Source organism: Aspergillus candidus, assembly GCF_002847045.1.
Source record: "Aspergillus candidus strain CBS 102.13 unplaced genomic scaffold BDW47scaffold_5, whole genome shotgun sequence".
Lineage (NCBI taxonomy): Eukaryota > Fungi > Ascomycota > Eurotiomycetes > Eurotiales > Aspergillaceae > Aspergillus > Aspergillus candidus.
The window spans coordinates 331743-352781 of record NW_020194010.1 but is presented as its reverse complement, the minus strand read 5'-3'; the positions used below and the strand labels follow the sequence as shown (position 1 = coordinate 352781).

The 21039-nt window shown below is 53.4% G+C and overlaps 8 protein-coding genes across 8 annotated transcripts; 5 read left to right on the top strand and 3 right to left on the bottom strand.

The window, feature by feature from the left end:
- Window positions 1-27: 27 nt before the first annotated feature.
- Window positions 28-1447, top strand: BDW47DRAFT_115443 (DUF3431 domain-containing protein; the record flags this gene model as incomplete). Its single annotated transcript, XM_024814796.1, has 2 exons — window positions 28-1143; window positions 1421-1447. 2 exons carry the CDS (start codon window positions 28-30, stop codon window positions 1445-1447), a joined length of 1143 nt encoding a protein of 380 aa, XP_024675288.1.
- Window positions 1448-2591: 1144 nt separating this feature from the next.
- Window positions 2592-3645, bottom strand: BDW47DRAFT_133679 (D-2-hydroxyacid dehydrogenase family protein; the record flags this gene model as incomplete). The annotated part of the gene is made up of 1 exon (XM_024817896.1): window positions 2592-3645. The coding sequence occupies exon 1, from the start codon at window positions 3636-3638 to the stop codon at window positions 2592-2594; it is 1047 nt and encodes a 348-aa protein (XP_024675287.1). The 5' UTR covers window positions 3639-3645.
- Window positions 3646-4640: 995 nt separating this feature from the next.
- Window positions 4641-6248, bottom strand: BDW47DRAFT_133678 (cytochrome P450; the record flags this gene model as incomplete). Its single annotated transcript, XM_024817895.1, has 3 exons — window positions 4641-4994; window positions 5054-6154; window positions 6207-6248. 3 exons carry the CDS (start codon window positions 6246-6248, stop codon window positions 4641-4643), a joined length of 1497 nt encoding a protein of 498 aa, XP_024675286.1.
- Window positions 6249-6915: 667 nt separating this feature from the next.
- Window positions 6916-10023, top strand: BDW47DRAFT_99832 (putative DUF21 and CBS domain protein (Mam3)). The gene is made up of 4 exons (XM_024820947.1): window positions 6916-7178; window positions 7268-7734; window positions 7806-8019; window positions 8081-10023. The coding sequence occupies exons 2-4, from the start codon at window positions 7480-7482 to the stop codon at window positions 9805-9807; spliced, it is 2196 nt and encodes a 731-aa protein (XP_024675285.1). The 5' UTR covers window positions 6916-7178; window positions 7268-7479; the 3' UTR covers window positions 9808-10023.
- A 1961-nt stretch (window positions 10024-11984) lies between these two features.
- On the top strand, window positions 11985-13602 carry BDW47DRAFT_133677 (putative salicylate hydroxylase; the record flags this gene model as incomplete). The annotated part of the gene is made up of 7 exons (XM_024817894.1): window positions 11985-12031; window positions 12085-12089; window positions 12137-12216; window positions 12267-12324; window positions 12378-13116; window positions 13170-13501; window positions 13559-13602. 7 exons carry the CDS (start codon window positions 11985-11987, stop codon window positions 13600-13602), a joined length of 1305 nt encoding a protein of 434 aa, XP_024675284.1.
- Window positions 13603-14377: 775 nt separating this feature from the next.
- Window positions 14378-16230, top strand: BDW47DRAFT_133675 (cytochrome P450; the record flags this gene model as incomplete). The annotated part of the gene is made up of 3 exons (XM_024817893.1): window positions 14378-14702; window positions 14759-15034; window positions 15082-16230. Exons 1-3 carry the CDS (start codon window positions 14526-14528, stop codon window positions 16228-16230), a joined length of 1602 nt encoding a protein of 533 aa, XP_024675283.1. The 5' UTR covers window positions 14378-14525.
- A 2270-nt stretch (window positions 16231-18500) lies between these two features.
- On the top strand, window positions 18501-18894 carry BDW47DRAFT_99827 (uncharacterized protein; the record flags this gene model as incomplete). Its single annotated transcript, XM_024820946.1, has 1 exon — window positions 18501-18894. A coding segment is annotated over one exon (290 nt), but the record flags the coding sequence as incomplete, so codon positions are not given.
- Window positions 18895-19349: 455 nt separating this feature from the next.
- Window positions 19350-20906, bottom strand: BDW47DRAFT_133672 (isoaspartyl peptidase/L-asparaginase). The gene has a single exon (XM_024817892.1). It carries the CDS (start codon window positions 20796-20798, stop codon window positions 19407-19409), a length of 1392 nt encoding a protein of 463 aa, XP_024675281.1. The 5' UTR covers window positions 20799-20906; the 3' UTR covers window positions 19350-19406.
- Between the last annotated feature and the right edge of the window lie 133 nt (window positions 20907-21039).

The following is a 21039-nucleotide window of genomic DNA, read 5'->3' as shown; positions in this document are numbered from 1 at the left end:
ACCTATCTATAAATCAAAATAACAAAAATGCGCACCCGAGCCTGGACAGCCAGCGCCGGCGCCGCCCTCTTCGTCACAACCGCCATCTCCTTCTACCTCTACTTCTCGCACCTCCTCGTCCCCCGCCGCTGGCGCAAACACAACCGACCAGGGTCCATCTACCGCCCGGTAGAATGGGCCCCGCCGATCAAAAACAGCTACTCGCGGACGCTGGTCGTCGCGACGACGCACGACGTCGACACGAGCTGGGTGCAGCGGCTCGTCGACGAGGAGGACGATTTCTCCAGCGCGGTCTACAATGTTGATGCCGATGATGGGCTGTACGCGCGGAGTTTCAAGCGCGCCGTTCCTCCTTCCTCATTTTCCTCTTCTTCATCCTCATCCTCTCAATCCTCTTCATCCTCCTCTTCATCCACCGCAGCTGGAAATGCGACAACGACAGCAACAACACCACAACCCCCGAAACACACCCTCACCGTCGAGCGCAGCAAGTCCTCCCTCCCACACAACAAGGGCCGCGAAGTCATGGCCTACCTGACCTACATCATCGACCACTACTTCTCCCTCAGCGACGTGAACATCTTCCTGCGCGCAGACCGCACCGACAGCGCCGTCCACGACGACCTCTTCGCCGGCGACGCAGCGCTCATGAGCCGCCGCCTGCAACCCGCCTACGTCCTCGACAGGGGGTACGTCAACCTGCGATGCCAGCACGCGCCCGGATGTCCCGGGATGTCCGTCTCCAGCAGCACCGTCGATCTATCCGAATCAGCGAAGCGAAACGCCGGCGAAGACAGCGCCTCAGACCAACTCGGCAGCAGTCTCAGCGACGCGTGGGACGCGCTCTTCCCGTTCGACTCGATGCCGACGGAGCTGGCGCAGCCTGGCGGCGGGCAGTTCGCTGTCAGCGGGCGGCAGATTCGGCGGGTGCCGTTGCTGGATTATGTGTCGTATCGGGGGTGGTTGGTGGACACGGCGCTGGATGATGAGCTGGCGGGGTCGATGTGGGAGCTGCTGTGGCAGTTTGTGTTCACGGGGCAGGCGGCGCTTTGTCCGGATGAGCGGAGCTGCTACTGCGAGGCTTATGGGGTCTGTCTGGGGGAGGGGCAGTATCGGGTTTTTGCGGATGCGCGGGATCGGTTGGTGAGTTTGCGGGGGGAGGATGGGGGGGCTGATGGTGGGGTGGATGGGGAGGAGATGGCGGGGTTGGAGAGGGAGATGGAGCGGGTGAGAGGGAGGGTGTTGAATCGGTATGATTATGATTATGTGACTGATGAACTTTATTGAATATATCTTTCTATTGTATCTACTTTTATCTTATATTTACGTGGTCATAAAATGTAGAGTAATGTCTATCCAATGCGACTCTATCATGCAAGTATATACACATTCGACATGATACTACATCCCCATACTTTAGTTAAAGACAGCCCCTCATTCAAGTTGAAGAAGAAGCTTGAGCACCCCCCCACCGCTCCGCAACCATCTCCTCAATATGCGGGTTCAGCCAGTATCCCTTGATCGCATCCTGACCCATCTGTCCAGCCCCCGCAATCCAACCCCGACAGACGCCCTCCCCAGCACCACACGAGCACTGGAACGGCTGATCCATCTCCCACTCGGAGCTCGGATAGAAGAAAGTAAGAGCATCACCCTTGTTCAGCGGCCGGTGGTCGACGACACGGACCTCCATGCGGGACATGTCGAAGACGAGGGAGGGGTCGCAGGAGTGGTTGCAGTAGACGAGGTCGGAGTTGAGCTCGATGTGGGAGTCGCGGCCGGTTTGAACGCTCGTGTAGGCCTTCTTCGCCGGGGTGGCCGTGGTGATTTTGGCGAAGAGAGCGCCTGCCGGGAGAGAGACGAGCGAGATGGCGCCGCTGGAGAAGGCGCCGGGTTTGCGGTCGACGTGGAGGATGGTGGGGTGGGTTGGTGGGGTGATTTTGCTGGTGGGGAGGGTGGAGGGGTCCTCTGTTGGGGGAGGGATGGCGATGGGAGACATTTTGACTGAGTTGAGGAGGAATTGAGTGTATAGAGGGGGTGTATGGAGTAGAGTATGGAGTAGAGTATAGGGTAGAGCAGAGAGTAGAGAGAAAGAGGATGTGGGGGAAGGGAAGGAAATGGAGGGGTTATATGACGATGTATAATAGAGTAAATAAGGATTACTATTAGTTGGTATATGAAAGATCCCTTGCACCGAGGTCACGCTGACGATCCTCAGGCCGAATCATCCGGATGGGTGATTGGCCGACTTTAGACCGAGGTTCATCTTTTTTCACCACGGAGATTTGAGCCTGTTGACCCTGGACGGATGCAGAATGTCTCAATGGATAATATACCTCAGGGCGTAATATTCCGTAGCGGACAATGTCAATACTACCTAACCGACTACAGTATGGTCGATTGACACGCTCGATGTCACATGCATGTCCTGCATAGATTGATAATGCGGATTAGTTATGTCGGCCAGGTCACATGCCCCACATGCCCTAACTCCCTTGGGTACCGGTATGCCGTCAGTATAGTAAATCATACTCTGTAAACATACTCAGTAAATCATACTCTGTACTATCATACTCAGTTAATAGTAGATATCAATTCAACCGCGTCGTCAACTCCTCCCCATCCCTCCACCTCGCCAAATTCCGCGCAACCTCCTCATACCAAGCGTGGATCTGCTCATCCCCATACCCCATATGCGGCGTCAACACAACCTCACTCCGTCCCTCCGTCCCCCAAGCCGTCGTCCGCCACGGACTATCCGCCGGCAACGGCTCCAAATCAAACACATCGAGCGCCGCCCCACGAATGCCTCCCCTTGATAGCGTCTCCAACAACGCCATCTCATCCACCAACGGCCCCCTCGACGTATTCACCAGCAGCGCACCCCCCTTCATCCTCTCCAGCTCCACCCGTCCGACCACCCCGCGACTCCGTTCCGACAACACATAATGCAAACTCACCACATCAGCCACCTTGAACAGCTCTTCCTTGCTCTCCGCGCACCGCATCTTTCCCTCTCCCACCCCAATTTCCCTCGCAACAGCGTCCACCTTCTCAGGCGTCAAATTCTCCGACCACGCCACAACGCGCATATCAAACGCCAACACAGCCACCCTGGCCACCTCCGCCCCCAACTTCCCCAACCCCACTAGCCCCAGCGTCTTCCCCGCAAGATTCATCCCCAGCGTCTCCCCTTGCCATGTTTCTCCGCCAGGACGCTTCAGCGCGGCATCGTCCCGGACAACATGTCTCGCCAGCGCCAGGATCAGCGCCCACGTGTGCTGCACCGTGCTGTGTGCGGTGGTACTGCTGCGGGGGCCACTCGTCCCCGCGACGGGAATGCCGCGCTGGGCGCAATATGCGGTGTCGATTGCGCGATTGCGCGCGCCGGTTGTGAGGATGAGTTTGAGGTTGGGGAGGGCGGAGAGGATGGATGCGGGGAGGGGGGTGCGTTCGCGCTGGGCGATGATTATGTCGTAGGGATGGAGGCGCGTGATGAGGGCCGCGTGGGAGGCTGGGTCCGCGGGGTTGAGCGTTTCAGGGAAGTGGTGGATTGTGAAGTGAGGGGTTAGGGGGGTGAGGGGGGTGGTGGAGACGCGTTGGTAGTCGTCTAGGACGGCGATGGTTGGGTTGGGCATGGTGGGCGTAGGCTGTATATAGGTGGTAGGTAGGGAGTAGGTTGTAGGGAGTAAGTATGATGTAGAAGTAGGTAGGTCAGAATAATGTAGAAGGAGGATTTATAAGTAATGACGGCGGAAGAGGATATAGCCGTGCCCCGCACGACCCAGTACAGCTGGAGCGATGTATAGCACCAAGCTTAACATTCATCCACAGAGTCTGATAACCAGCCAGACCACCTAGTTATAGTCATAATAGTAAGACCATGTACGATTCAACCTCCCTTCCTCAAAATCCTTCGGCTGTTCAACATTCAGTCAGCAAAAGCATCCCCCCAGAGCCAGGAACAGAGGTACCCACCAAAGCATCCACAAAATAATCCACCAGCTCAACCTCATCCTCAATCCACATCTTCTGCCTCGTCGAAAGCGAACTCCCTTCAGGAAAAGTCTGCGCAGAATCAAAATCGATCCAGAACACCCGATCAGGCCCCCCGCCTGAAACCATCATATTGCGCGGATAAGCATCACAGTGTAGAACACCCGCGTTGTGTATATCGCTAAGAACCTCACGGAATGTCGCCAGATGATGCTATGTGTAATTGGACAGATCGACATGCTGGAGGCTGGGAATGAATTCCATAATAGTGGCGTTGGGGGGCAACTCGTCATTCAAGAACATGCTAAGCGCTGGCCACGCAGCTGGTTGGATATTCGTGACAGTCCCGTAGAAATCAGGAATCACGCCTCTTTGGCACAGGCCTTTGGATTTTAGACTGTTGTAGGCGGTGGATTCTGAGATGAAGAGGTTGGTGCAGCGGTAGGGGAAGTCAGCTTCGGTTCTGACTCTGTCGTTGGAAACCTCGCGAATGACAGAACTGGTATTTTCAATGGTTGCAGTGCTTTCTACCTTCTAACTCCAAAGCTACTTGCCCCCCACCATTCCATCAAATAAGCGAGATGCAGCAGCATCAACCGAACTATCTACTCAGCATCAAGCAAGCGAGGCTTCAACCAAAGTATCTACTCAGCATCACGCAAATACGGCTTCAGCCTCACCATCAACTCCCCCTTCTCATAAACAATGTAAACCCGCTGACGATCCGCCCAATCCATCTGCCCGTCAACCAGCTCAACATCAAAATTCCACAGCAACCGAGACACCACCATGCGCATCTCCGCATAAGCAAGGTACTTGCCGAGACAGTCGCGCGGGCCAGTCGCAAACGGCTTCGATGCTTCGAGGTTGTCGTTAGCGTAGCGTGCGTCGTACTGCGGGTCGTCGGCTGGGAGCCAGCGCTGCGGGGCGAAGAGGTGTGGGTTGGTGAAGCTGTGTGGGGAGTGCGTGGTGGCCCATTGGAAGACGGAGATTGAGGTCTATATTATGGTTATGTAAATATCATGGTTATTAGAGGTATGTCATAGTGGAAACTCACTCCCTTTGGAATGTATCGGCCGTTGACGACCCATCCGGGCGAGATGCGAGGCGGAGTCTCTGCCAGAGGCGGGTGAATGCGCAGGGTTTCGACGAGACAGACGTGGAGGAAGGGCAGTGCGGCGGTGGCCTTGATGGTGATGTCGGCCTGGGAGGCAAAGGCAGAGCGGATCTCGGAGGCCAAACGGGCGTACACGTCGGGGGTCTGCGTCAGGTAGAAGACGAAGGCGGCGAGAGCGGAGGCGGTAGTGTGGCTGCCTGCGCCGATGAGGGTGCGGGCGTTAGTGACCATTTCGTCGTGGGACATACCGCGCGAGCCATCCTTGCTGTTACCGAGCACGTAAGCCATGAAGTCGCGGCGGGGGTGGTCGACGCCTTGCGCGATGCGCTTTTCAGCCTTGGCGCGCGCCATGACGTAGTACTGGCGGCGTGTGTGCATGTCACGGTTGAACAGAAGCCCGAGAGGTCGCAGGAGTGGATAGTGCTGGAAGAAAGAGAGGCGTGCGCCGGCGCGCATGCTGTTGAAGATCATTGTCGCGAGCGGGTGGAAGTCGGTGCGGTCGAGACAGGAGAAGGAGTCTGCGAAGGCGAGCTCGCTGATGATGTCGATCGTGAGGTAGTTGAGCCAGCGGGTGATGTCGACGGGGGAGCCGGACTCGGTCTGCTTGCGCAGCTGCTGGATGAGGAGATCGGCGTAGTGGGCGAGGTGCGATTCCTGCTCGGAGAGCGCGCCGGTGGAGAAGGCGTAGGCCATGAGGCGGCGTTGGCGGCGGTGGTCGTCGTGCTGGGCGGGGAGGATACCGATTCCGTCGCGGGCTCCGTAGAAGGTCGGGGTCTTTTCGAATTCGGGGACGTTGGGGCGCCGGGAGAAGACCTCGGACCATCCGATGGATCCTTCGATTGCGAGCTGCGTGGGGGAGATGCGGACGATGGGGCCGTATCTGTCGTGCATGCCGAGCATGTCTTTAGCCAGGGTGCCGGTGATCTTGTTCTGGTACAGATAGGGGAGGTATGAGGCTGCGTAAAGCTTTGGACCGGGGAAGTTGGCCAGCGGGTGGAAGAAGATGCGATAGAGGATCAGGCCGATACGATGGAGGAGGCACTGTATATACTTAGTAGATTGTCGCTCTAGAAGAAAGAAAGTATCTATTTACCGCTCCCATCAGCAGCACAATGACTGACCAGATCGTGATCATCTTGCGTACGAGGATCGAATCTTATGGGAATCTGGGTGAGTTGAAGAGAGGAGAGAGAAGATGGTTAGGTTAATAATATATAGGATCAAAGATCAATTCCTGGCTGATAACCACTGGCAGCCACTGACAATCACTGATGGCCATGGATATTCACTGATACTTACTGACATCTAACCTGGGGCTGGTCAGTGTGACTTGTAGTATCCTTGTCAAGCCCTGTATCACAAGTGAAAGTCACTGGATAGACAATACAATTCTCCGGAATAATATGAGTGATAGTATATATATATCTTTACACCTGAAGGGGAGATACATAGTAACTAAATAATAGATAGTTGTCTCAAATCTATGAATGGTGTCAACAACAAGGAATAGATTGATAATAACAGTAGTACTCAAGTATGTATTAGGCTGCAGTGACTGCAGATATTTATCTGATCATGCTAGCTAACTGAATTGAAGATGGTATGTGACATGAACTTGGATAGTATTCTTCTTTGAAACCACAACCGCAGAGTGTGACAATCGAACTGTGTATAGTAGCTGGATGGTTTAGTTGATACAGTCTAAAGCAACCAGAGGGAGCGATAAAGATAAAGCAGAGAATTGATACAGAACGACATGACATCATACACTATCTGCCTCAGGCTGCATACTCACCGCCCGGGGACCAGGGCAGAACGTGACCCGAGCATCGCAGGTTTCAAGTGGTTCATCAGTGGAAGTGAATCTCTCCATCTCCATCTCCATCTCCATCTCCATTATTGGTGCTTCTGCTTCTCCTCTTTCTCACCCTGCAGAGTCCCATATCTTGGCACCTCTTCTGGTCCATTTGCTGCTTGAGACACTCTCAAGCCACTCCTCTCTTTTTCCTTCTTTTCCTTTTTCCTTTCCTTCTCTTCTCTTCTTTTCTTTGCTGTTCTTTTCCTGGTGAGAGAAATTCTTTCTCCAATCCCACTTTTTCTTCAGCCGCGCCCGTGTCAATCATGAGGGTCATATCTAACCTATCATCGACCTAGTTGCCTGCATTTCATTCTCCACTTCCTCCACTAGCCCGGTCCGGCGCTCGACCTTACTGTCGACCGTTCCTCTCGCGCCATTCCTACAAAACTTCTAAACTCAAACCCACCCATATTAAACATGGCCTAGTCCCACCCACGTCTCCCATTTTTCAATCTTTTTGTTTTGTTGTTTTTTTTTCTCTCTTTGTTCCCTCTCGCTTCTCACCCCAATGGTGATGGCGACACCCCCGGCTTATAGATCACTGGCCCTCCGGCCTGTTGTTTTCGGTCTGGCTAAACTGCTGGTGCTGGCGTTCCTCCAGCTGCCTCTTATCTCGGCCGCTCCCACCTCTTATGTCATCTCCGCGGAAGCGGAACCGAAACCACCCAACGATCCCGGGTTATGGCTGTATCTGAGTGTCGCTGCAGCCCTCGTGCTGAGCGGTGGTGCGTTTGCGGGGTTGACAATCGCTCTGATGGGCCAGGTATGGTTCCCTCGTCGATGCGGCTGGGGTTGTGGTTCTGGTTCTGCGGCTAACCCGGTCACGATCAACAGGATGAGGTCTATCTACAAGTAATCCAAAGCTCTGGCGAGCCCCACGAACGGAAAAACGCAGCGAGTGTGTTGAACTTGCTGAATAAAGGGAAACACTGGGTTTTGGTGACGCTGTTGTTGAGCAATGTCATCACCAACGAGACGCTTCCCATCGTCTTGGACCGGTCGCTCGGAGGCGGATGGCCCGCCGTCCTGGGCAGTACGGTCTTGATTGGTACGTAAACCCCTCATCCGGCCTATCCCCTGGGTCATGGGGACTGATTGTTGGTCGCTAGTGATCTTCGGTGAGGTCGTGCCTCAATCGATCTGTGTCCGCTACGGCCTTCCCATCGGGGCCTGGATGGCCCCGTGCGTCTTGACCCTCATGTACATCATGTCCCCGGTCGCCTGGCCCATCGCCAAGCTGCTCGATCGGCTCCTCGGCGAGGACCATGGCACAATCTACAAGAAGGCTGGCTTGAAAACGCTCGTGACCCTCCACAAGACCCTGGGAGAAGCCGGGGAACAGCTCAATTCCGACGAGGTCACCATCATCAGCGCCGTCTTGGACCTCAAGGACAAGGCGGTGGGCAGCATCATGACTCCCATGGAGGATGTCTTTACCATGTCCGCCGAGACCGTTCTCGATGAACCCACCATGGACCTGATCCTGTCGCAAGGGTACTCCCGCATCCCCATCCATGCGCCCGACAACGACAGGAACTTCGTCGGCATGCTCCTCGTCAAGATGTTGATCACCTATGACCCGGAGGACGGCAAGCGCGTCCGTGACTTTGCCCTGGCGACCCTGCCCGAGACGCGCCCGGAGACCAGCTGCCTCGACATCGTCAACTTCTTCCAGGAGGGCAAGTCGCACATGGTCCTGGCCTCGGAGTACCCGGGCGAGGACCGGGGCGCGCTGGGTGTGGTGACGCTGGAGGATGTGATCGAAGAGCTGATTGGCGAGGAGATCATCGACGAGTCGGATGTCTTCATCGACGTCCACAAGGCCATTCGACGCATGACGCCGGCCCCCAAGTCCCGCGTGCCCAAGGGGAAGATTGTTGAAGAGCCTCCCATGCTGCCGCCGACGCAAGAGAACGGCACCGTAGATCCGGAGCATGAGATCCACGTCCCAAACGGGCGGTCCAGCGGCCGCCGCCGCAGCTCCGTGGAAGCGCCGCTGCAGCGATTCCAACTCCGCCGACAGGGAACCTCCGACGCGGCCGACAACATGGTGACCCAACGCGGGGCCACCGATCAGATCCTCGAACACCTCAAACACTTGGGCCCGTCCAACCTGGCTAGCCGGCCGCGGCACACGCGATACCAGAACGTGAAGATCAAGCGTACCAGCGTCTCCCCCAGCCACTCCGGCCGGACGGACCTCGAATCCGGCCCTAGTACCACAGACTTGTCCCGCCGTGAGATGCCTCCGCCCGCATTGGCCGGTGGGATCGGAGCGGGCCTCCTGGCGTCTGCCGGACTAGATGCCCGCGATGGCGCCCACGCCGTCCAGCTGGGCTACGATACCATGTCCAACACCCGATCCTCCGAGAGCAGCACCCCCGCCGGGCGGACGGGGAACCAAGTCTCCATCCCGGAGCCTGTCAGCGAGGAGCAAGACGACCATGGGCCGGCCGGCGGCAGCGCCGCCGTCAGCGACCGGTCCTCGGAGCCGCACTCACCCGACGGGGACTACCCCCGCGGCAAAGACTACCTGCACCGCGGCCCGGCCCGCAGCGGGAGCATCACGGAGCAGGTGTTTGACGTGAACGGCATCCGGAAGGTCGTCCTCCACACCACCAGCACCAGCTCATCCGACGTGGAACCGCCCGGCACGCCACGGAAGACCGGTACTTCCCCAGTGCAGGCGGCCGGCCCGCTGATCGACATGGGCGACGAGAACGCGCACCCCGACAGCGGGTCGAACAAGGCGAAGAAGCGGCGTCGTCGCCGCAAGCGTGGCACCGGCAAGTCCGACGAGCCCGCCGACGAGACGTCGCCTCTTCTGGAGCGATGAGACGGTCGTTTCTCCGGACGAACGATAGCCACGGTGATTTGTTCTGCGGGACAAACCTCCTGGATGAGGGTATACATTCCTCATACTTCATGATTTCTCTCTCATGTTCATTTATGCGTTACAAGATCGTTGAGCGGCTTCTTTCCAGTATTTTTTACATTGACCGCCGCACATGTGTATTTAAAATAGCCAATGAGTGTTTATGCCCTACTTGTGTTTTTTCTTTTCTTTTCTTTTTTTTTTTTTTTTTTTGGAGAATCAACGCACGGTGTGTCTATTCATCGTATTGATCACACTACTACTACCATTATCATACTCTTGTATTTTTCAATCTCAACCATCATTGAAGAACCATACCCAGTCCAAGAATATACCGTAAGTGTATAACCAAAAAGAATGGCAAGTCCAGTCTTCACCGGTTGGGGGAGCAAGTAAGTAGGTAGAGAAGGATTACTAGGTACAGCACGGTACTCCTTGCAGCAGTCCTTACTTCTGTATACTACCTAGACAGGTAACCTTACTCTTATTTATAGAGCCTGTTTTGACTGAGGAGGTCACCAGTAGGTAGTCGACATGCAATGCAATGTTACACAAGACTACCACGTCTTTTTTAGTGATTGGAAAGCGTTACAGGCTAATAAGGTGTTAGTGTCTTTGAGCTTAGAACATGCCGTCCTATATTCAAATGCAGTCCATATAGCAGCTTCACAAAGATGCCTTTTTTTTCTTTTAATTCTAATTCAATGAGCACATGCCATTCGCACTCTTGTGGAGGAGCCAGCTGGAGTGAGAGTTGAAGGAGCAAAAAAGCCTTCATGATGATATGGGTCTAGTACTACTGACCAGCAAAGCTCTACAGATTTGCCATTCTCATCCAATAGATACAGCTGCAAGAAGGTCACCATACCAGGGATTATCGAGGTTCCTTGTGTGAGACCGATGCGGCACAGTACAGCACAGCATGGCACAGCATGGCACGCCTAGCTAGACTAGACAGACCAAAGCGGGGTATGTTGAAACCATCCATTTTATCGTGGTCATTGTGTATGTTTGACGTACTTATTACTAGAATTTGTTCTGGATGTCTCCTACACCTGTCCTATCACTTCAAGTAGCAATGGTTAGAAACCTGCCGGGGAGATGGGGGCGGGGGGACGTTTTTGGGGCGGTGCTGTTGGCCTAACCCTGACTCTGTCTATGCATGTTGGACAGGCTGTCCTCTAGAGGTGTGTTCATTACTCCATATGTTGTAGCTCTTCTATTGTCCATTATGCATATACCACAAGGCTGACAGCGCCAATACATACAGGAGCAATTCGAAGTAGACCTGACGAACATCATATGACACGGACAGAGTATTGATAGGCCGACAGACGGTCATGATACAAGACAGCCGTCGATCAGACGACGTCCAAGTAGACAAGGGACTTGTATTTGCTTAGTAGAGGAAGCTTTTTGGCTGAAACGTCTGATGTTTTGCCATCTGTATATGAAGACCGTAGCGAAACCAACAGCGCCGCAGCTCCAGCTTACTGTACTTCCTTCCCACACCCAATTGCCTAGAAAAGTACATACCCGCAAAAGAGCCAGGCGGTGCACAATTCTAGCAACGACACAATCGGTCTTAGATAAGTAGTCCGCCTAATACTGGAGGCTGAAGCTGGAACTCGGTGCTATCCCAGCATGCTTACTACAAGTCCAGGATCATCCATGTTCGACGTGGGAAAGCTTAGGGTTAGCTGCATATACCTGTGACGGTGGTGTGACTGCGACATACTGATTAACGAATTGCGAGTGAAATCACACATATATATGTTGGTAGGGCAATTGGCGCCCACGCCACCCCCACATATAATGATCAACTCAACCAACCTAGGCGTAAGTTCATAGCCTTCTGGTTCTGGTTCATGGGCTGCGGAGGGGATGACGGGAGGGTTCCAGTGTGACTGGTTTCCGGGGCTTCCGGTGAGACCACGGGATGGATGGGCAGGAACTATATAATAGATGGGGTCGGAGCCGCTTTCCAGGAGAGTGATCTTGCTGTTTATGGCTTATTTCCCTCGTGCGATAGATGGATTGATGTTAGTTGTGTCACTGTTGAGTAATATCGTTTGGTTCTTTCAAATATCCTGACCCCTACGCGTTGCACAAGATTCGGGTGCTCCGGTTCGCCCACCATGAGACTAGAACGAGCTAAGATGCCCCTAGATATTATAATTGTTGGGTGAGTCGTACATTGACAGGTTCTAGACCTAGATGCTGATTGTTCTTCAACAGTGGGGGTATGTGTGCACTACCCTAGTGCTGGTAGCTCTGTTGCTAACGGTAGTAGGGATCGGGGGCGTGGCAGCGGCCCTGACTTTGGGGTTGCGGGGCCATAATGTCATAGTGCTGGAGTCAGCTCCCAAAGTATGCATGTAAACCTATAGGTATATTGAATATTAACCCAAGAGCAACAGCTTATGGAAGTTGGAGCCGGTATCCAAGTGTCCCCAAACATGCTAACCCTGTTGGACCGTAAGTATCACCCTTTCTTCTCACCCAAAAGACCCAAGCTGATCGATGTTCAGGATGGGGCGTGTCTCCCTCAGTCCACGCTCGTGACGTCCCCCTGGAACGCATCCACATCCGCCGCTGGCAAAACGGGCAACTCCTCGGGACTACGCCCGTCAACAAGACACATGGACAGCAGGTAGTCATCCACCGCGCAGACCTGCACAAATCACTAGTCGACAGCGCAATAGCGCTACCCAACGTGGAGCTTCGCACCGATTCAAACGTGTCAGGGGTCACGTTCAGCCCCGCATCAGTGACCCTAACTACCGGCACAGTCATCACAGGAGACGTGGTCATCGCCGCCGACGGCATCAAATCTACCATCCGAAGTCACCTACTAGGCGACGGATGCAGCAGCCCCATTTTAACAGGAGACGCCGCTTACCGGATCACGCTGCCTCGAAGCACGATGGAGAAAGATACTGACCTCAAGCGCTTGATTGCCGAACCGGCTGCTACGCGGTGGGTTGGCCCTGCGCGGCACATTGTCGCTTATCCGGTCCGTAAGCACGAGTTGTTCAATGTGGTCTTGCTGCATCCGGACCGGCGCGGGGTAGAGGAGTGTTGGACGACACGGAGCCCGAAGCAGAGCATGGTAGACGACTATCGTGGTTGGGACCCTGTTGTGACGAAGCTTATTGATCTGGTTTCTGAGGAGGAGGTGCCGGAGTGGAAGTTGTGTCTTCATAGACCGTTGAAGACTTGGACTAGGGGGTGTGTCGCTTTGATAGGTGATGCTTGTCATCCTATGCTGTAGGTTTCCCTATTCTTTCTTTGGTTGTTTACAAGCTAAGCAAGGCACGCAGTCCCTACGTCGCCCAAGGCGCCGCCCAAGCAGTCGAAGACGCCGCTGCTCTCGGAATACTTCTCTCCAGCATATCCTCTCGTTCTGAAATCCCCCTCGCGCTCAAAGTGTACGAAACGTCCCGGAAGTGGCGCGCAGAGACCGTCCAGCAGTCAGGATTCGACAACCGGATAACGCTGCATCTCCCAGATGGCCCTCAGCAGGAAGCCCGCGACGAGCAATTCCGAGCTTGCAGGTTGGGCGGAAAGAATCCCGATCGATGGTCTGACCGTGAGACGCAGCGGTATCTGTGGGGGTGGGATGCGGAGAAAGCGGCCTTGCGGGCTTGGGATGGTGAGTTTGATTTTTCTTGCACTTTGGAAAGGGTGTATGCTTATGTTGTTGTTATAGAGAGGAGGGGGCGTGTCTTAAGGGAAATTCGGCATCGTCTATAACTTGTAATCTGTGAGTAGCGATATAGGCGTATATGCGTGTGGTTGTAATTCCATAGACAATCAATTCATTACCAATGCACATGACTAGGAAGTAGTACAGCTGCATCGTATATAGAAGTATAGTTTTTAGTCACAGATATCAGCATAAAGAATTACTTTTTAATGAATAGTTATGGAAAATACTACTGGATACTCTGGGGTGCGAGGGCTCATGGCCCCGGAAAGCCGTGGAGATATTTTAACAGGAATCAGCCAAAATAGCTGTATGTATTCTTGGTTCTGTCTATTTAGTATCTATTATTAATCTGGATTCCTGTAAATCCAGCAGTGACCAAGTTACAAGGTAATTAATCCCTCGGGGCCATGCAACTGGTACAAATTTAGAGCCATGTCTATCTGATCTTAGATTATATCTAAGAGTGCTAGAATACAGATTCCCATGTTGAAGTAGCAGACCTAGTATGAGCATCTTTACCACAGAGAATATAACAACCATGACTATGGATGGAATGAGTGAGCTATCTTGACTTTATCTTATTATAAAATAGGATTCCAGATAATTAACTTCCTGTTGGAGTAAGCCTTATAAGAACTAACTAGGCTCAGGTTATAAGTCTGTCCGCTGCTAATAAACAAGTATCATAATGATTGATCCTACACGTTGAGGCTCACAAGTGATTAGGTAGATAGATTCTAGTGAATGACAACACGTGCACCAACTAATTACCTGCTATCATGATTTATATATTCACTATTTGTCTCTTTTCCCCTGTCACTCAGATCAAGCCAGCTAATATAAATTAGATCAATCCTGACAAGAAAAGCTTGGCTCCAACATCTTCTTCCTTCTTCAACTCCTCGTATCCTTGGCCCCCACTAAGCAGCCCCTCCCATCGGATTTGATCTATCAATAATCCTCCAAGATGATTGAGATCCCTCTGTCAGCGGTCTATGTCGCGCTGGCTGCCTATGCGTATTACTTCTCATCTCTATCCCAGTTCTTTCTGTTATCCTTCGCAGCGACCATCCTCAAGACCTTCTATGGAACCGTCCTGTACCCCGAGTACTTCACCCCGCTGAAGCAGATCCCTACTCCGCCGGTAAGCACCTCTAATACTCTTAATCTATCGACGACACATGCTGAAAATCCACATAGAACCGCTCATGGATCACCGGCAACTCAAGATCACTGCTCGACAATTTCCCCTTCAATGCGTGGGGCACATGGGCGCAGGAGTTGCCCAACAATGGATTGCTGCGAATCTATATGCCGGCAGGCATGGAGCGACTAACCGTGACAAACACCAAAGCTTTGAGTGAGATGCTGGTCCAGCGCGTCTACGACTTCCAGAAACCCGAACTGTCTCGTATGAGTCTTGCGCGCGCCGCGGGGGATACGGGGCTCCTTCTTCTTGAGGGGGATGAACATAAGGTGGGTCTTACTCTCCCTTTATTCCACGTCCAATGCTAACTGGATAGCGACAACGGCGGAATCTGATGCCGGCATTCTCCTACCGCCACATCAAAGACCTGTACCCGATCTTCTGGTCCAAGAGCGTCGAAATGGTGAACCTGATGAAAGAGGACCTCCAGAAGCGCTCCAATCCCTCGAACAACGTCGTTAAAATCGGTGCGTGGGCCACCCGCGCGGCCCTGGACATCATCGGAGTAGCCGGCATGGACCACGATTTCGAGGCCTTACGCGACCCAGACAACGATCTCGCCAAGGCCTACGAAGCCATCGTCAGCTCCGCACCGCCATTGACACAGATCTGCTTCATCCTCTTCGTGGTCCTCGGCCTCGGAAAACTCGCCATCAAAGCGCCCCTCAAACACAACCGCGAAATCAGCACCAGCGCCGACCTAGTCCGCACCGTCGTCCGCAATGTAATCACCGAAGGGAAAAAGAAGAGAGACTCAAGCAGCAGCGACAGCATCATCCCCAAAGTCGACATCCTCTCCGTTGCCCTCCAAAGCGGCGCCTTCACCGACGACGAGCTCGTCGACCAGATGATGACTTTCCTCGCCGCGGGCCACGAAACAACCGCCACAGCCCTCCAATGGGCCATGTACGCGCTCTGCAAGCACCCCGACGTGCAGACCCGCCTTCGCGAGGAAGTTCGCGCCCGCCTCTCCCCCTCGGCCCCCATTGCCGCTCCCACCCTCGACAGCTTGCACTACCTCCACGCCGTCTGCAACGAGGTCCTCCGCTTCTATCCCTCCGTACCGGCCACCATCCGCGTCGCCACGCGCAACACCACCCTCGTTGGCCAGCACATCCCCAAGGATACCATCCTCATCGTCTCCCCCCAGATTATCAACCACCTGCCTGAGCTGTGGGGCGACGATGCCGACGAGTTCAACCCTGAACGCTGGATGGGACCCGGAAAGGCTAACACCGGCGGCGCGACCAGTAACTACGCCTTCATGACCTTCTTGCATGGCCCGCGTGGCTGCATCGGTCAGGGGTTTGCTAGGGCTGAGCTCGCTTGTATGGTTGCGGCTATTGTGGCTCGCTTCCATATGGAGCTGGTGGACCCTGATGCAGAGGTGAAGGTGCGCACGGGGGCGACGGTGTGTCCGGTTGATGGGGTGATGGCGAAGTTGACTCCGGTGGCGGGGTGGTAGTGGTGATTTTACTGGTGTTCTTTACCGTTGATCCTTTACTGGCAGATTCTCTATGGAGTAAAACAGACTTATAATGAAGAGTAGCTGCTTTATTTTATTTAGAATGGATGATGTAACGTAGTTCAGAAACACGAACTCTAGTGGATTAAATAATGATACATGCTTGCACTACTGCTTATGGACCATTCGTATTCGGATATAGTCTACCAGTCTCCATAGTCCCAGGACAGTCACAACAATACTAAAGCCCACACTGATGGATAGATAGATATATACATCAGCAAAATTATCCAGCAAGACCACCATGTTCTTCCTAAGGTAGTATATACTATATACAAAAAGTACACACCCCTACTACTACCCCCACCCCCAACAACAACAAAACCCAACAGCGGGAAAGAGCGGAAGAAGGAAAGAAGATCAACAATTCTCCCCACAAGACCAATGATGCGACCCACAGTCCCCAAACCCCTTCGTCTTCTTACACTTCACTCCATTAGTGGACACCGCGTTGCAAGAATGGCCCGCGGAATGCAGGTTCGCGAGGAAGTCATCGCGGGCGTCCTTGGTCGGGTAGGAATCGCACGCGTTGGTGCACTTGTAGGAGCATGATGAAATGCCTTTGCTGGAGACTTTGCAGGTCTGTTTGCAGGCTTGCACGCTGGTGGTTGCTGCTGCGAGGAGGGTGAGGAGAGGGAGGATTTTGACCATTTTGTTTTCTTTTTTGCTGATTATTCTTTTGGTAGGTTAGTGGATATTTGGATAGAAGGAATTAGAGGAGGGAAATCACCTTTGGTTGTGGGTGTGTTTTGGGATTCTTTAGAGGGGATATGTTTGGAACGAGGATAGCTGAAGGGCGTGTACTGTTTATGTATGTTCGAGATTGGACTCTGCCGGACGGCGCCTCGCAGACTTATTCTTGTCGTCCTTAAGGCTGTCGACAGGTAGTTGGACTCCTACCTCTACCTGGTATCTCGCTACTATACTACGAAAAAAAAACTACATACCCATCCCGTCTGATGAAGAAGCCCGCCAAGAACGCCGATACGAAGCCCCCATCCTTAGGAACGCCTCTCGTATCTGCACGACAAGGGTACCAAAATAGTCTGAGCTTGCCTATTCTCGGCAGTGGCCCGATATCTCATTTGATAAAGGATGAGATTGTTCAACGCGGCTGCACAGTCCGACAAATCAATGCTACAAGATTCTCGTGTCGAGGCTGGATAATGTCCTTGACGAAGCTACTTGGCGAACCCCAGACTCAATCTTTTAGCTTGCGATCTACCACGCGCTAAGGAGATGAATCCGAGCCTTAGTTTAGTAGGCAATATATTGGGATGCTACCTTAGTGGGTCTGCCTGCTCCGGGTAAATCGTATTCCTGACTTAGGGCTGGAGCTGCAGAATCCGGGTTTGGGTTGTGAGTGTATACACACCGTTGATTCTATTTATATGTGCAGCTGATGATTTCTATATGCCATTATTAGATGTTGAGGCTTGATTACAAGGTATTAGTGATATTCACCCAAGGCTGGCCAAACAACTACCACCCCCCACCCCCTCCTCAACTCCATCACCCAACTCCAGCAATCAGCGAACCATCCCCAGTCAGTAAGCAACAGCCTCCTCTCGTATTCCTCTGTAGAATCCCATCTATGGGTAAATCATGTTTGCCCATCTACACAGCGCCACCGTTCTTGGCAGGGCGAAGCTCTGCGATGTAACTCCGTATACAATATACCTCTCAGTATACTTCACGGATCCTGCTCGTTTTGCCCCGGATTTCAGTTGCCCGTTTGGGGTGTCAGTGGGGAGAAGGCTCAGTATCAGTCTTCGGGATCCTCGATCGGGATGTCCCGTTGTTCGTTGGGGTGAGAGGCTGGTGGGTATCGAGGATCCAAACCATGTAATGGCTTCAAGGTATGTCCCGTCGGTAGCTGTAGGTGGTTGGAGGACTGGATAGGGCAGATCCACTGCGTTCGTATACCTGTAAGCGAGGTTGAACACGAGGTGACTTCGCCTAGCATCTATAGCTAACTTGGATGTTGAATGCACTCTTCATTCAAGCCTTCAAGTTCAAGTCTCGGGTATATAAGCCCCCATCTTTCCCATATCATGACTGACAATCATCCACACATCAGCATCCTAACCATCACTTCAAACCAAAAAACCAAACCAAACCAAACCAAACCAAACCAAACCAAACCACCAAAGTGCGTCCCATCCCCATCCCCTCAAAACAACAATCTAACACCACAACCAGAACCACCAAAATGGTCAAAGCCACCTTCCTCCTCACCGTCCTGGCCGCCCTCGCCAGCGTCGAAGCCTGCAAGCGCACCTGCACCCCCACCTCCGACAAGGGCGGCGTCTGCACCTACAGCTGCACGAAGATGTGCTCAAGCTTGGGCGCCAAGGAAGCTCGCGACGAGTTCCTCTCCAACCTGCAGTCCGCGGGCCACAGTTGCAAGGCCAGTGGCTCTTCGGGCGTGAAGTGCACTAAGAATTCTTCGTTTGGGAGCTGCTATGATCATCACTGGTCTTGTGGGGGTGGGTGTTAGGTTGGGCGAGGTGTTTACCTATCAACCTAGTAGGACGGACTAGCTTGTGGAAGGATTCGTGGATGAGATGTTGTCGGTTGAGCCTGGAGGAGATGAGGATTTAGATAGTGTGGCTGTTGCTATGGGAAATATGGTGCTCATGTATATGAATAGTCAATACTTATAGCCAGAACTCGCCTTGCCGTTATTCATGACACTGGATCATCTGTAGGAGTACACTAGTCAAATCTCAGTCAACGTTCTTAACTCCCTGGCTTCAATAAAGGCCCACCTGTTGGAGTCCAAGCACTGGTTCCACTGGCTGGAGGGTGCTGAATGTGAGCAGTTGGATGCTTTGGTCCGGCTGGAGTATGCTGTGTATAGAACATTTGATAGAGTTCCCTGATTGATTGTTGAAGATGGCCTACTAACGTCTACAGGTGGGACCTGCAAGGAAGATGAGGGAAGTAGTCCTAGGATGTCTGGCTTTTGGCCGAATGCCTCTGCCTCAGGCAACATTATACAATATAAATGTATGCCTCATTTTACGTGAACTATACTGTTATCTTAGGAACGTATGGACTTGCCGTATCAATAATGAAAAACCCTAGAACCAGTAACATTCAGAATGTTACCCTCAACGATACTCCTCTCGAAACACCATCACTCTCTCAACCTCATACCCATCATCCCCAGTCTCAATCCAAGCCCTCCACATGCCCCCGCAATTGAAATCAAACATCACATTACCGCGCAAGACGCGACCATGCTCTGCACGACTTTCCATACAAGCCTCGATCCCAATGATCCCACCCTCGCCCTCTCCAGTCTTCTTCCATCGTGGGCCCGCAGAGCGCTGCAGCTCACCTCCGGGTCCCGCAATAGCGGTGACAGCTGCTGCGGCTGAGACCTCGTGGGGTGAATATCGAGCAATGGCACACGCCGTACGGGCTGCAGCGACGCGGAGGAACGAATCCCCATTACCGGTCCCTGAGAGGGCCATTGCTCGTTTTCTGGTAGATGAGATGCGGGGGACGCGATCAATAAGAGCGTGCTGCTCTTCAAGGTCTGTTGGTGAACATGTAATGGTGCATATGTTTGTGGTACACACGAAACAGGGAGGAGAAGGCGCATGCGGAACTGTTTCGCGAGAGGGCGGAGATGTCCGATCCCCGAACACATCGTCCCATATGCTTCGCAGGGAGTACGTTGTCGTTAAATCTGCGCAACCACGCTGGGCTGGAGGCAACGGAGCCCGGTACACCATTTCTTTCGTGCTCCCCCCATCTTGTCCATCCTCTCCAACCTCCCCATCCCAGCTCTCTGCCCAGAACCCCGCCCCCAGAGTTGGAGTATCCCCAATACGGCCGGGGAGTTTGTTCGTCATGCCCCCTGTACTCGTCGCCACAGCAAGACCACCCCACCGATCCAGACACACGCAGCCAACAGTCCCCTGACTCATAGACACCGGCTCCTCCTTCCCATCCAGTCCCCTTCGATGCTCATCCCAACGCCGCTGCGTAAAAAACCACTCATCAGGTTTAAACTCCAATCCCCATTCACGGGCCAGCTTCTCCACATAGGGCGCCGCAAGCTGCGAATGCATGCTACCTCCATCCGCGGTAGGTGTCCCACTCGCGTCATGGCCGGTACGGAGGAGACTTTCCCGAGCGAGTCGGACGGGGTGTCGGACGTTTTTCAGACCCATTACTCCCGCAGCGCGTTTGAAGGGTCCTCCTCCTCCTTCCTCCTCCAAGACGCTGGTTACCATCACTGAGGCTTCCATCTCGATTGTCCCTGCCTTTGTGAATACGCTGCCGCGGCCGCAGTTGAAGAGCTCGTCGTCTTCCATTAGGGAGACGGCGTGGACGGCTGCGTCGAGGGCGGGGGTGCCTTTGTCCAGGAGGTCTTTGGTCGAGCGGAGGTAGGAGAGGAGGGAGGCGTGGTATTGGGAGTAGAGGTCTGGAGGGAGGGTTGAGCGCTGGATTGCTCCGGCGCCGCCGTGGATGATCAATGTTGGTTGGAACATTGGTGTCGGGATCGGGTGTTTGAAACTTTGCGAAGATGTCACGGCTTTGGTGGAATGCAATTGTTAGCATCACAAATGAAAGTAGATAGAAGGAAAGTAACCTGGGATGAGTCTTTGATCGTTGAAATAAGAGTTGCGTGGAGAGAGGTTTGAAGATGCAAGTCAAGTGCGGAGAAGACACCGCTTATCGCCTTCAGCTGCAGGTGCCTTGCCTATTCGAGTATGTGTTTCACCAAGTAAT

Bases quoted from the DNA above. Each gene is read 5' to 3' on its own strand.
- BDW47DRAFT_99832 (XM_024820947.1), top strand. From the start codon at position 7,480: ATGGTGATGGCGACACCCCCGGCTTATAGATCACTGGCCCTCCGGCCT. The intron at 7,735-7,805 runs GTATGGTTCCCT...CACGATCAACAG, and splicing joins CAATCGCTCTGATGGGCCAG to GATGAGGTCTATCTACAAGT. The intron at 8,020-8,080 runs GTACGTAAACCC...GTTGGTCGCTAG, and splicing joins GGGCAGTACGGTCTTGATTG to TGATCTTCGGTGAGGTCGTG.
- BDW47DRAFT_133672 (XM_024817892.1), bottom strand. From the start codon at position 20,798: ATGTTCCAACCAACATTGATCATCCACGGCGGCGCCGGAGCAATCCAG.